This window comes from Channa argus, chromosome 11, assembly GCF_033026475.1.
Source record: "Channa argus isolate prfri chromosome 11, Channa argus male v1.0, whole genome shotgun sequence".
In the NCBI taxonomy this organism is placed as follows: Eukaryota; Metazoa; Chordata; class Actinopteri; order Anabantiformes; family Channidae; genus Channa; species Channa argus.
In genome coordinates, this window is record NC_090207.1 from 15,733,278 (window position 1) to 15,748,654 (window position 15,377).

Below are 15,377 nucleotides of genomic sequence, written 5' to 3' on the forward strand. Positions count from 1 at the left end.
AGGGCCAAACCTAAAAAAAGAAAGGCAGACTATAACAGAGTTTGAATCACTTCTAAGTCATGAGTTCTACCAATATCCTTATCTGAGTGTAGTTTTGCATACACATAAGTATATATTTGTGAAACCTAAGCAGTTTAATTGAACCCAAACCATTTTAGTTAAAGTTAATCCAAATGCAAGTTAAACCCTGAGAATGTGATAACAGTCAGGATTGTATTCTAGGGACTAAAGCTCATTTCCAGTGTAAAAACGTTAGCATTGCTATGAAATAAGGCAAAAGCTCAAACAGACAGAAGATCAAGTCCACCAACGTGTGTCTCCTGACAACACTGGAGATTAGAGTATATAGTACACAAATCCAAGACGAGAAAACAACTGTTTATGTTCACCAACCTTTTCTGAACTGTCAAAAACTAATTGGGTATGCTATAATAATTCTATTGCTGCATGTATTTCCTTTCCAATTTCCATTTGTGGAGATATGACTAAATTACACGTTTTCTTCTCCATACTAAAACCAATATAACAAGTTAATTATACATAAGGAGCCCTCTTAAAACCAAATAGCTGCAATGACCCACTCTTTCTCATTCACAGCATTTCTTCACTCTTCTCAGTTTTCTCCATAGAGATAGATACTTCTTACACTAATTAAAAGCCCTGTCACTAAAAGGCCACTGCTGGGGTAATTGGGGTGATCCTTCACATTTTAAATGACTGCTCAGAAACACACCTCTGTCACTCTGCCACTAATAGTGATGCATTTATTTGTTTGATTATGGCATTATTGGAAATGCCTCAGTGTGAGAGACACTTAAGTTGCTTGAACTGCATATCATATTATATTATATCAATATATATATATATATATATATATATATATATATATATAGTAATGTACATATAAATATATATATAGTAATGTATTTGCATTCGCAGTTTAGCTGTATAAATGCATCATTTTTGGACAGGATTAAATAAAGGGAATATCTAATGAACTGTTGAGATGAATTAAAAACTAAGCCAAGGTGTATACACATTTTCAACCTCAACTGTATTTTTTCTGTGTGTAAACCTTTGCTTTGAAAAATTGTTACAGAATTGTGTGTTATTACCAGATGTATGCAAGCTCAGGTTTGGTTTAGATAACTTTGTTTAAAATAGAACTAGAAGGAACACTTTAGAAGACAAAGTAAGAATGAACTCCTAACCTTTCACCATTTCACCCTTTCCCTTTTACAGAAACACACAGTATCTAGTGTACTGAGTACCCTCGAGTAAAATGCACAAGCCTCAAAAAATAAAACTTCTACATCAAATCATTTCCATTCTCAAACTTCATTTGCAACACAAAGAAAATTCCACTTGTTTCCATGGTGTGATTTAACCGATTTTCTCTCTGAAAAACATTCACTTCTTTGAAAAGTATGTAACCCTTAGACATCCTGGAACAGACTTTTCTGCAGTATTTATTAGGAAATGATGAATTATTTTAGGTCAAGGTACTACTGATTTCATATTTGTTCTCTAGGAATCATTTATGAAGCTTGTTACAAGGCAGGCTTTTGTTCTAGAGAACCAAGTAGAAGTCACAATTAGATAGATGCTTATTACATTGTTTTTGTTGTTGCATTTATCTCTATCTAAAGCTCATTACTGTAGGAAATTCATGTAAGAAGCAAATCTAAGTTATGCATCATAACAATGTTAAGCCCTCTGGAGTCACATGAATGGCTCAATGGTAAACATTTTTGAATGTGGTATTTTTAAGTAAAATCAAAGACAAAAAAACAAAAAAGCTCAAGAATTATGAATTATGGCAAATGACTTGAACTATTACAAATTTTAGACAGTTTAGACCAAAATAATAGGCTCAAATGTAAAGGTTTTCAAGATGTGATTTGTGAGTTAACATTTTTTTTGTCCTGTAGGGCTGCTGAATGTAATTATACTCTATACACTATTAATTGCTCTCCAGAGCTCATTAGGCCATATTTAAACTGGCAAAAACATTTATTTACAGCAGCAACCTCCGGGTGAAAATGAAACTGACTACTCAGTTCCAAATTTTCAAACATAGCAACAAACCTCACAAGCACGCACATCCAAAGGTCAAGAGCAAAAAAAGTGAAAAGATAACCAGTGTGATTACACACTAAGATCGAAACCGTTAAGGGAATTGAGGCAGTATTAGTGAGTGAGTATGAGGTGAGCAGGTCAGTAAAGCTGTAGAACTGAACTGACAGCCCTATAGCAGTGAAATGACAGAAGTAGAGAGAGATAGCATTGCAACACAGCATTCTCTCTCTCTCTCTCTCTTATTCACACTGTTATTTCACATTGAGTTATGATAAGCTTTAGTTGAATTTCATACCATGAGCCAAAATATATAAAAATAGTAAAACACTTATACACTTAATAGAACAAAACTGTCCCACAAAAATGGCACTTGTGGAATTAAAAAGGCAGGTCCTTGAGGACCACTTGGGGTCTATCTGTGCACTTGTCGGATGCAGAGTGCAAGAGAGATGACAGAGAGGAGGCAGACAAAAAAGAACCTTCCACGTTTGATTTGGGATCAATGGAGTTTTTGACCTTCCTCTAAGACTTTGTGTTTCGTGTCGTATGTTCCTGTTACACTAAATAAACAAACATGCAGGAGAAGACCCGGAGCAAAAAGCAGGAATGCCAGGACCAGCAAGAGAGAGGAGTGACGCAGACCACACAGAAAACGCGGTGCAGAAACAAACAAGCTTCAGGCCAGATGCCAGGGGTCCAGCATCTCACTAGTGACTAGTTACATTTAATGACAGACTGAAAGTTGGAGGTAGGCTCACAACCTTACTTGTGCAGACAGCTGGGCTGGAGCCCAGTCTTAAAGGTAAGAACATTTGCGAAATCATGGGTACCTACCCCCTAGACAAACGACCATCTTTTTTACTAACAACTGTGTTTAAATATAAGGTATCGTGATGACCGTGACAGTAGGAGCAGAAATAGACAGGCCCACCCACCACTGTCACTGATTTAAGGAAGGCCTGCCTGGGAATAGATGGCCACCATGGCAATCTTAGAAACTCACAGGAGACATCCGCTTAACACTGAGCTGCAGTAACTTTAGGCTGGAGAATCCAGCTCAGTATTATCTAAGCATAAGTTCTATTAAGAGCATGATTCAAAAACTTTTCTCCAAATATAAAAACAAATAAAAATAAAGATCACACTATGTACTGTAGTGCATGTATCCAAGTATGCATTCAATTACTGTTGATGTTATTATTATTGCTATCATGCTGTGATGGTAATATAAGGGGTAATGGGAAAACATCATCAGGATTGTTTCAACAAACTAACAGACTGTAGAATGTTTCAATAAATAGGTTACACTGTGATGTATTCGCTAACATCACTGGTGGCCATTTATTCTCCCCTGACAGACAAAGAATTAGAGTCTAGGCTATTTTTATTTGTAAATATTGGCACATACCAGCAAAAGTGAGCACACTGATGGGGAGCTGCATCATTATGTCATTAACTGTTGCATTAAATTATGTATAGACCCTCTTAGCCCTCACAAGTGATTTGAATTGTGTCATTCTTCTGCTACAGTCGGCTGGAGCTATATTTTGTTGATATTGGTCAGACCAGCAGCATATTTCCCTTGAGTGCTCAAATGCAATTTTATGTGTGAGCTAGTCATGGTGAGGCTGAAAACTGATATGCTCACAGTACATAGATGTGTGAACAGTAGCTAACTTGCACGCACACACACACACACACACACACACACGACATTTTCACATAAACAAACACATCGTTTGCATGTTTTGTCTGCAGCTCTGTGATGTATTATTCAAAGTAGAATGCTCAATGTTTGATGTTTGATTTATTTGTTGAGGTGTGGGGGGGCTGAAGCTGTCTGACATTCACAAATACATACTGCACCAAAAAGATCCTTAAAAATTGTCAAACACATCTGATTCCTATCCTGATGTCCTTGTCATCTCTTAATGTAACTTGTTTCATGTGACAAACATGCAAAGTCATGCCACATCACTCTGTGCTGTAAAAGCACCTCTGTCTTCTTAGCATAATCCCCAAACTCTGACATGACTGTAGACCTGTATAGTCAGTCCCAATTATCCAGGCCCTCTGTAGAAACTCACAATGCCTACAGCATCCTGCGCAACATCCCACATGGCATCATTAAAGTCAAACAAACTGGCTGAATGTTTCATGTTTCGTTCTCCTCACCCTCTCCATGTGCCAGGCTCCTCTTCTCTCACTCACATTGGCTGGGTTTTTTTTTTGTTTTATTTTGACTCTCACTCTACTTAATCTTTTTTCTCTTTTTTACCAATCAATTTTTGCCCTGTTTTACTTTCTCCACCACGCTCCACAGAGTACAGTAGTTTTTTCTATTATATTTTGTTCATGGTTCACTGTCTGTCTATCCTATATGTGATAACAACACGCTTCATTCATTTCACGCATTTAGGGTGAGGGAAATGTTGAAAAAATACAAAATATATATATTTTATAACAGTTAATAGTTTAACTAGCTAAGTCATTTCTTACTATTACTTTGTATCATCTTGTCTTTCTACTAGGGGCCTGGTGGCCCAGTGGTTTTATATCCAGAAGGGCGTGGGTTCAAATTCCACCGTACCTGATGTGGCCCTGCCCAGCCACCAAGAGCCACCTTGGTGCCGGTGGCATGCCCGGATAAAAAAGGAAGGTTGCGGCAAGAAGGGCAGTGTGCTCTGTGGTAACCCCTAAAGGGACAAGCCACAAGCCATTGTTTATCTTGTCTTTCTGCTAATGCTGTAGAGTCTGTGGGACTGAACAAAGCCTTAAAAAAGAGACCTGGAGATGAGAGGCAAATTTATATAACATAGCTATACATCACCTGACAGTTGTCAGACCTTTAGCTCAGGGCCTTGATGTATGACTAGCTGCTTGATATAAATCCAGAAAATCAACTCTACATAGGTCTCTGTTCATATACTGAAGCCACATCACTGAAGGTAAGGCAAGTGCAGAAGATTCCACAGTATCACCTAAATCTAATGCATCTACTGTAATGAGACATACTACACAGGTTATAGTAATCTTGAACGATTACACATAGGAAATTATTATTTAGATTGATTACCTAGACATCGGGGCCGAGGTGGGACAAGCTTAGTGAGAACAGAAATTTGAAATGTGATGTACAGAAATAAATCAGAAGCACCAGGCGATCTATCGCATCGATCTGTCTGACAATAAGCACTGACTAATGGCACAGCATGAAGGTGAGAGTTGTATGTAATATTGCTTAGACGCTGACAAAAAAATTTTCTTATTCATAGTTTTGTTATAAATGAAGGGCCTTAGGTGGTCATAGAAGCACTTTATAAAAGCAAAAAAAAAAATTGTTAAACTACAGCACATTCAGTGCTTTTTTAAGAATACTAAGAAACTGCTGTTAATATAACTAATGTGTTGTGTAAAATTGTAAATCAAATCTTGTTCTGATAGCACAGCAATTTGTTAATCACAATGTTCAAAAGACACAATAAAGAGAAACTGTCAACACATGAAATGATTACAATGCCGTGGAAATGTTTTTGTTGCTAGGGAACCTCAGGAACAAAAAATACAGCAATGACAGTCACCATGCCACAACTAAATGTCAAAACATGAACTGGCAAAGTTTAGTATTAGCAAATCATCACCATAAAATGAGGCGGACCAGTCACTAGCTGAAAACACTTAAGCTCTTTCATATTGTTTTGCACACTTGAATATACCTGTACCTGTACTCCCAGCTTTTTATGTCTCTTTATTACCAGTAAGTGAGCTTTCAGTTTTACAGTAAATATATTTACCTCCAAAGTTTAAACTGTTGTATTTTCACAGTCAACATATTCTATAAACCATCAACTATAACTAGGTCAGATTAGGTAGCAGGGGACTTTAAAATGTAAGTCAAACAAAATGTTTCAAATCAAGAAATACCAACACAAAAAAGTGTATCAACTGTATAATTAAGAGTGGGTCTGTATCTTAAATCATTTGTATGTGGCTGTGGCCCTGCTTTGCGTGCCAGCCCTCCTGTTTCTTTACCTGGATCCATGGCCATCTGTCATTTTCGGCCGCAGTCCAAGCATTGACCAGCCCCTTCTTGTTGAGGCGCGCAAAGTATGGGTACCACTTCTGCAAGCCAAAGAGAGCACGGTGGGTAGAAGAGGCTGTTATCTGTTGGTTGGAGATTATACCACCCTCCATGCCCAGTGGTCCAGAGCATTCTGTATGAAAAGAGGGAGAAAGAGGCACATTTGTGTAATTGTAGCACAATTAGTGTATAAAACATGTACGGATATTTTAAAATACCACCAGACAGCATTTGTAATGTCAGTGACTCGGTCGTTCACATTTTATTTTTCTCTTTACAGTCTCAACACAAAGGCTAAAATCCTTGTTTTTCACTGTATCAGAGACAAAAAAATATTGGTCCTCTGTACTTACACTACAACTGGTGAAAGTCATTAGGACTGCAACTTGTTTTTAACTCTCTGCTATGTCTTTGCTGCCAACTCCTATGGAGACTATTTTTTTTTACTTTGTCAACAGAGATTTGTTCACCCTGGTTTGGGTCCCTCTTACTATAAATGTTGCTTTGATTTGTCAAACCAAAAATTCCTAATGTTTTCATTATAAAAAAATGCTTTTGAATTACAGCTGTCAGCTGGATGTGTCCTTCATGCTTTCCACATTTGAAGACCTAACAGATTGCTCCTTCATGTCTTCCATCAGTAACAGTGCCCTCTGGCTTCCTCCCAAGGAGTTGCGATTACATCTCAATATGCCCAAAGTCAACATTTGGAACAGCTTTAAATACCCTACATGCTGCAGCATTAAAGTGGCAAGTTAAACAGCCATAGCTTTAGACAAATGTCCTTTTCTCTAATCTTTAAGCAGTCTGTTTTCTTTCTTATTCCAATCAGGATGCCCAGCCACACCAAGAGCATTTTAATGGACATACCTGTGGTGGAAAGGAATTCTGGCATATTTATCCAATAGAGAATTTACTGTTAAAATAAAACAAGTACTTCTCTGTGCTTCCATTCCCCTATTAAGGAATCCAACAACTGCAAAAAGAAACCTCATGTTGAAACGGATGGAAAAAGCAGCCTCCACAAAACCAACATAGCACATACCACAGATACACTTACACTGTATAAAATCCTAGTCTAAAGATGTTACCACTAATGTTCCATTGACGTTTTCCCAATTGCTCACTTACTAACACACAAAAAATAAGGGTCTCTATCAAAACACATCAGACAAGATATGATATGGATGGAAATTATATAGTTTGCCTCCATAATTATAAAGCAGCTCAGACATCATTACTGAAGACTCAGGTTTGCCAAAAACCTACACACTTTAACTGCAGCTGGGTTGTTGTTTCATATTGCCAATGACGAGTCAGATGTTGCACCAGGTCAGAATCCTTCAGTATGAATAAATTATGTTACAGAGTAGCGCAGCTGTAAATAAATCCTCTTCATTTTTGGTAATTTAAAGTTGTAATATGCAACTCATTCTTTTAGAAATAGTTAGAAAGCAGTTCCCTGAGATGTGCTATGGAGAGGTGACAAAAATATTTCAGCTCAACAGTCTGGATGCAAAGACCCTGCATCATTACATTTCCTTGAGCCCACACTCTCTCAAGCATAAAAAGCGGCACAGCCATACTGAAGTTGCAGAATGAAGCATGGCAGATGCTTACGTTTTAATTAATAGAACATTTTTGGTTAACTTTGTGACCAAGAATTACAGCAGAGCTTTTTTTTCCTTTAAAATACATTTCCAAAATAATACTCTATTCTACAGGTACCACCCTCTCAATTACTGTATTATATTTTCATGGTACAAGGAAAAGTGGCTTGACAGTACTTTAGTTTATTTATAGTCCTATTGTTATCTATAGTCTGACCCCAAAAACCTGAAAATCCAGCACCAAATATGCTGAAGATACTTTTTAGTGAGCACTAGCCAACATTAGCTAAATTGTTTGACAAGTCTGAAGAGCATTATTAGGTGTTCACTGGATGTTTTCACATCCTCTTTAAAGGAAATGAAGTGTTTTAAACAGGGAAACTACCTGAAATTACAGTTTGAGGCAATTAATTCTCCATCAGAGTTTAAAGTGATGAGGCTGAGTAGAAACCTCACATGTCTGGCAAAACTGAATTTATTTCCCAAACCCTTTTTATTGTGTAACTGCTGTAATCAGAGTGCGATTCCTTCTACCGTTTTCCTGTTGTTTATTTCTAATGGCAACAGGGTTAAAAGTGATTAGATCAATAAAACATAGGACACCAAATGTATTGTACTGTACTTGTTTTTGAGAACAGTGGAGGATCAGATTAAAATGTAATCAGCCCATTCGATTCCACCTGTGAGCATGTCTCTGGTCACAGATGATTGAACAGCTGTGCAGAAGTGGCTAAAAACCGAAATACGGAAAGCTGAAGGAAGTGGAAGCATCCCAAATGAATGTGGACATTTCAAGAGAAGAGTTCAGCCAGAGGCACTGCTTCCTCATGCCGCTAAAGTGTAAGTGTCCATGTAAACTAGCCTTCAGGGGAAGCCTGGAGCTATGGTCACCAGAAGGCTTTGATGCCATCTCCCTTATTTAAGCAAACACCTTAGCATTTCAAAATCAGCAGTGACACTCAGAAAGACAAGGCACATGCATACCGGCAGAAAACAAACTGGCAGCACTGAGAACTGAGAGAATACTTTCACCACATAAGAAAGCCAGAAGTCAGAGAAGAGTGGGACATAAAAGAAAAGCCTAGCATGATTTATCCAGCTGTAAAGACAGTGAGATTCCAGGCAACACGGAGCTAGGGAGACAATGAGTAATGTCTGAGGACAGTCCGGGGGGACAGACTTGAGGCTGGCAAAGAGCAAAGAGTATGTCTTTGTGTGTGCGTGTGTACTGAGAGAGATGTGTTTATATATTCCAGTATGGTAAATCACTCTCGCTTGACTAGTTTTTCCTTGTGTGTGACTCACCGCTCCTGACTGATGAGAGGACGGTGTGGGTGGATGCTACTACTGCTGAAGCCAAATGGAGAAGCTTCTGAATTTCCAATATTTGATAGATAACTTAACTCAGTCATCTTAAAAAAAAGTCTTGCTGAGGATATACAGCTTTTACCTTAAAACAAGGCAAATACATTTAAGCCAACGGCTTGGAAAGCGAGAACATGAGAGTTGCTCTTTTTAAAAAGTGTAATGGACGCACAGGGAAATTGCTCAATACCAGCCACATTTGCATTTTAGCTTTATAGTCATAATCCTTAGAAATCAGTGATAATCAATATATGTATATTTTATCGATTTTCACTGCTTAAAAAAAAAGCAAAAGTCCACACAATTGGACACAGACATACAAGCAATTGATCAGAATATAAAGTGGTCAGTCACGATACCACCCAGTGGTTTAATATAAAAACATGATATGAGTAGTTTAACTGGCTGGGGTCTATACCATAAACAAATGAGCAAACGCTGCAGGCTTACAATTAACAAAATGTGAGTAGAGACAATTCAGTTTTGGCTTTAGTGTCTATAAGGTGATTGTGCGGAGTACAATTCATTTTGAAAAATAACCAAGTTATCCTTTAACCAAATAATGCCTAATGGCCTTAAACATTTAGTTCCCTAGCACTAAAAACAACTTACAAATGCAATCAGGACATCTACAGAGGTTGTTCTCTACAGGTCAGGGAACCAGAAGTTGTTTGGATTTGTTGGTTGGGAACCATGAAGGCATGGACAAAATGTCATGTTTTTCCATGAAATACAGTAGTTGCTGAGATACTTTAATTTGGATTAAATCAAATGCATATCTGAAGAGCCTTAGTTGAGTTAAGGCAGATTTCTCAAAACCAAATGTAAAGATTGTGGACAGCGTGAACCAATATCGTCCTTCAATTTATGGATACAGAGTTACAGGGGCTATTCTCGAACAGGGACAAATGTATTTTTTTCCTTGTTACGACCTGATATTAGGACTAAGGTACAAATTTACTGCCACTCAAAATCATATGTCCAGATGCACCTGTTGGGCAGTTCTTTGGTAAGATATTCTATGTGTACGTTTGGCAGGACAGATGTGGTCCTTCTCACCTTGTGGCGATGATGGGCCACTCTTAATGAGCTGCCTGCCACTCGTCCATCAAAGCTGCAGAGGCAGTGAGCCCCCGGGCCTTGGCCTATTGGCCCCTGAGCATAAATCAGCTGTGTGACAACACACATCACTAACACTACCACTACCATGATGTGACAGCTGAAACCGTCTCCCACAAGCCCTACCTACAGCCAAAACAAATTAGATCCATACTGAAATTAATGCCAGCACACCAATACTAATGAGCATGTAGTGAAAAGGCAGGATCGGGAAAATATTTAATACAGATACAGTGCAGAACCTGGGTGTTTAAATGTGCTAATATACAGAACCCTTGAAAAGTATTGCACTGGCAGGGTCGATTGGTTTGTTTTTGTAGTACACTGAAGACATGCATTGAAAGAAGGATATTGAAAAAAAATTTGAGAAACTCAGCTTTCATTTGATGGCATTTAAACCTTTGAAAATGTAAACCTTGATATGGTAAACAATGAAGATCATAGCATCATGGTTTCAGATGAACCAAATGTTATTTAAGCAAAAACTTTGGCAAATGCTACTGACAGGTGTTTCTTGTTACCCAGGAGTGTCATGTTGTTTTAGTCTTAGTTTTAGTTGGTTTTCCCTTAGTTTTAGTTTGTTGTTAAAAAGGATATATTAACATCAATTGTAAAGAGCTGACTATGGGAAAAACACTTTTCTCAGGATCAAAATGACAAGAGGAAAAAAACAAACAATAAAAAGCATTGCACAAACATTGGATATAACCAATACAACAACTTGGAATGTCCAAAAAAAGAAATAAACCACTGTTGTAATGAGGAACACACAAGATCTGAAACAAAGTTTAATAGACTTATGAAATCAACATGAATATCTCCCAAAGTATTGAAAACATTTGAAGGGTGAAAGGGTATTATCAAAACCATATTGGGCTTGCATGGCTCCCTACTGATAGTATAACTCATGATGATAGCAACAGGACAAATACTGAGGTAATAATTTACAGAAAAAAATGCCTTAAAACTAACTTGGACAATGATCTGAAACCTACAGCCAAGTGAACAAAGGACTTCACCAGAGTGGCACATTTTAAACTGGCCAAGTCAATCGACAGCCCGAATAAAAATGCATTTTAGCTGCTAAGAAAAAAACTGAAGGGAGATTAAAGGGAGCACCCCCATGATGCAGTTTTGTTTTTTTTTTTTTAAAAAAGCTCTATTCATCTAGCATTTACTGTAAAACTATCTGTCCCAATACTTTTGAAGAGATAAACTTTCGGGTCATCTAATAAAAAAGGTAATACGATCATGGGTATAGCTGCAACTAAGTGTAGTAGAACTATTTATTGTCATTCGCATTTTCCAAAATGTTTGTTCACTTTAAGTTTGAATCTTACAAAATGTGCTATGGTTCTACTGAGTTCTACTGTAAATGCCATCAAATGAAAGCTGAAATTCGGAACTTTCAATTGATATCTATATTTTGATCTTAAAACCAAATGTCTTCTGTGTTTAGCAAAAACAAAACTATTGGCCCTGGCATTTTTGTTACGTTTGGAGGAGCCAAACGTAACGTTTTTTTCTAATGAAAAAAACACCTGGCAGTGTTTCCCCTGTATGTATTGGTTGTGATGTCCCTCTTTTTACATGCATGTTTGAAACATGTTCCAATAAAAACCATTAATTAACATAAACAAGAATCTTTTAATGCAGACTTGTTGCAGGGATTACTAGAGCCTTCATACTGGTAAGATTGTTATTCAAAGAGTTAAATTCAGATTTATTAGGTGATTTCGAGGTCATAATATCGAGATATACAGTAAAACCAGTTTTTACTTGGAAATGACGCATATGATTTAAAATGATGTGATCAAATAAACAAAGATACAAGACCATATATAATTCTCACTTTTCTTGTATGGGGACAGGCTTTGAAAGAAAAAACAAAAAAACAAAGTAAAGTGCACATTGTCTCAACTCTCCTATATAAAATGTGGACTCATCTCCTGTGAAGCCCTGCTGTTGTGATGGATGCAGCATGTGGTTTAGCATTGTCTTGCTGAAATATGCAAGGACTTCCCTGAAAGAGAAGTTGTCTGGATGGGAGCATATGTTGCTGTAAAACCTCTATGTACTTTTCAGCATTGATGGAGCCTTTCCAGATGTGTAAGCTGCCCACGCCATAGGCACGAATGCCCCCCCATACCATCAGAGATGCAGGTTTTTTAACTGTCCACTGATAACAACATGGTTGGTCCCATACCTCTTTAGTCCGCAGCACACAACATCCATGGTTTCCAAAAACAATAAAAAATTTTGATTGATCTGACCAGAGAACAGTTTTCCATTTTGCCTCAGACCATTTTAAATGAACATTGGCGCAGACAACACGGTGGTGTTTCTGGATTGTGTTCACGTATGACTTCTTCTTTCCATGATACAGCTTTAACTTACTTTTTTAGATTGAACTGTGTTAACAGACAGTGATTTCTGGAAGTGTTCGTTAGCCCATGCAGTGATGTCCAGTAGAGAATAAGGCATGTTTTTAATGCAGTGCTGCCTGAAGTCATAAAGATCACACGTATCCAGTTTTGACCTTTGGCCTTATTCCTTGCGCACAGAGATTCTTCCTGATTCTCCAAATATTTTGATGATGTTATATACTGTAGATGGTGGGATCTTCAAAGTCTGCACAAATTTACGTTGAGGAAATGTTTTCTGAAATTGTTCCACAATTTTTTGGTGCAGTTTGTCGCAAATTGCTGAACCTCTGCCCTTCTTTACATTTGAGACATTCTGTAGCTATGAAATGGTCCTTTTATACTAAGTTATATTACTGACCTGTTGCCAATTAAGCAGATTAGTTGTCAAAAGCTCCTCCATTTGTTTTTGATTTGGGGCAATTCATTTTTTAGCCTGTTGCTGCCCCTCTTAACTTTTTGAGTTGCTGCCATCAAATTCAAAATGAGCTGATATTTTCCATGAAATTCTGAAATATCTCTTGCTTCCAATCAAAGCAGATATTTCTATAATCATCTTACCCTTACAATGCTTGTGATCAGTTACCTGCTTTCTTCAGTAATGGACCTTTCTGTGACCATTTAACCTACATTAATCAAACATCTTCCAAGAGAAAGGGTGAGGAAGCTTTTGCTAAGTGTTATTCTACTATATGTTACACCTCCTTGTGGATTCATGTCGGTAAGCTATAGATTGGATACTTTTCACTTTCCATTGGTTTATGAAAGTTGATACTGGAACGAAAATAATTTCCTTATGACAGGATAATCATTGAACACAAAGACATAGGTCAATCCCACAATCCCAATAGATTCGATTAATATTTCATCCTGATTTCTGGTACAGCCAGAACTGCTTAACCTGCACCAGTCAGTGTGTGGGACTTGCCCACACACACAACGTGGGCTGAAGGCACAACTCAGAGAAGATGATGAGTCCTTGTATAGAAGTGCATTCCAGGCATTCTGCCTTTTTCCTATGAACACTATGCTCACTGAAGACCTGGCATTGCCTACGACTAAAAAAAGTACATAATTAATTACAATATAGAAGGTGTATAAAATGTTTTTAATTTGAAGGGGCCTTCCACTTTTTTTTTACTCAGAATTAGTTTACTCGCCAAAAGAATTGCAGCAAAACATGTGGGTATAAAAATAAATAAACTGCCAACTGTGTCAACTCACATGTCCCCTAAATGTATGAAAATTGCATACCCAAACTGCTGGAGCAACCCTTTAGTTTTTTCAACATTAGTGCTACTAATTCTTCCTAAGAGAGACTAATTGGGCTTTTAGACACAACATGACAATGGCACCACTGCCCTCCGAAACCCATTATATCCAATAGGTTGTTCTGTGCTACAGCAGCATCTTGCTGCTCTGAGAAAAGTGCACATGGAAACGCACCAATTTGCGGCCTTGCACGTGCACAGAAGTCAAAGGATTATTTAGCTGAATTTTGACTGCTGCATGCTGTGACAAATAGCTGGGGGACAATAGAGATGAAGCATACAGCCACACACAATAGTCAAAACTGAGACGCAACTATGTCTGAATTCCATCCATGTTAAATGAGATAACTTGGCAGGAAATGCATATCATGGAATCAGATTTCTATTCAAGTACACAGGCCATGTGTGTTTTGACAATTAACCCTAGATATTTTTCCCTCTAAAGCTGTCCAATACGGAGCTCCAAACCTATTAGTTTTTTTAATTAAAACAACAACATAAAGATTTAATTGCACCTGTAGCTCAGTCCATTGAGCCATTGTCCACAAACCCCAGGGTCAGTGGTTTAACTCCTGGTCCTCCTTGCTACATTAGGTGGGTGAGACACTGATCCCTAATGTTGTCCCTAGTGTCTTCTACTCACTTGTAAGCTGCTTTGGATAAAAGCTTCTGCTAAATGTCTAATTGTAACTGCAAGATCAAAGAAAGTTTTCATCCACAGTATTTTATTACTACAGATTTATCACAGGGTGGTAACAAAATTTGAAAAGCTATTTTGCCCTGAATTCAGCAGCCTCGACAGCACAAGTGGCTTAGTATCTAAAGCCTCTAATGGACGGTGATAGTCATTTACAGTACAATGTAAAACCTATTTGTTATTATTCATATTATTTAAAAAAAAAACAAAAAACTTCTCTTTGACAGGTTTGTGATATGTTTGGCCTTATTCCAGAACAATTGATTTCAAAAAGGAAAAAAAAATTGTTATAGCTTTGGTTTTTAGCTGCAGGGGTGTTTGGGGTTGTTTACATTTATAAATTATTTGAGCTCTGTTGGACTTATGGTCCCATATACCCTTGGGGCATATGTATAAAAATTGAGTTTCTACACCTTTCATCTGCTGTAGCTGTAAAAACTATAAAATTAAAGGCCAAGGTCAGCACTTTCATCTCATGGTTATCGTTTCATGTCAAATAAAATGTGTTTGAGACCCTAAAAAACATATAATAAGAATTTGTAACTTTTACAAACTTTGTAAATAATAGAATGAATCCATTTTTGTATAATATACTGTGCAAACGGTAAATGTAATTGGGCGGGGGTGGTGGAAATAAACAAGTAATCCAGCTTAGCATATGTTCATCTTTTGTTACTCCCCTCTCCTATCCTTCAGTTTTCCACTCACTTCATAAAGGTAATAAGTAAGGCT

General features: G+C 37.5%; 1 protein-coding gene across 4 annotated transcripts in view; it reads right to left on the reverse strand.

Moving 5' to 3' along the window:
* Nucleotides 1-15,377, reverse strand: part of LOC137136392 (EGF-like repeat and discoidin I-like domain-containing protein 3) — a 101,844-nt gene that overhangs the window by 28,651 nt on the left and 57,816 nt on the right. For all 4 annotated transcript variants that reach the window (XM_067521706.1, XM_067521705.1, XM_067521704.1 and 1 more), the window contains one exon: nt 6,112-6,293. In XM_067521706.1, coding sequence (XP_067377807.1) covers nt 6,112-6,293 — 182 coding nt within the window. The remainder of the gene's footprint in view (nt 1-6,111; nt 6,294-15,377) is intronic.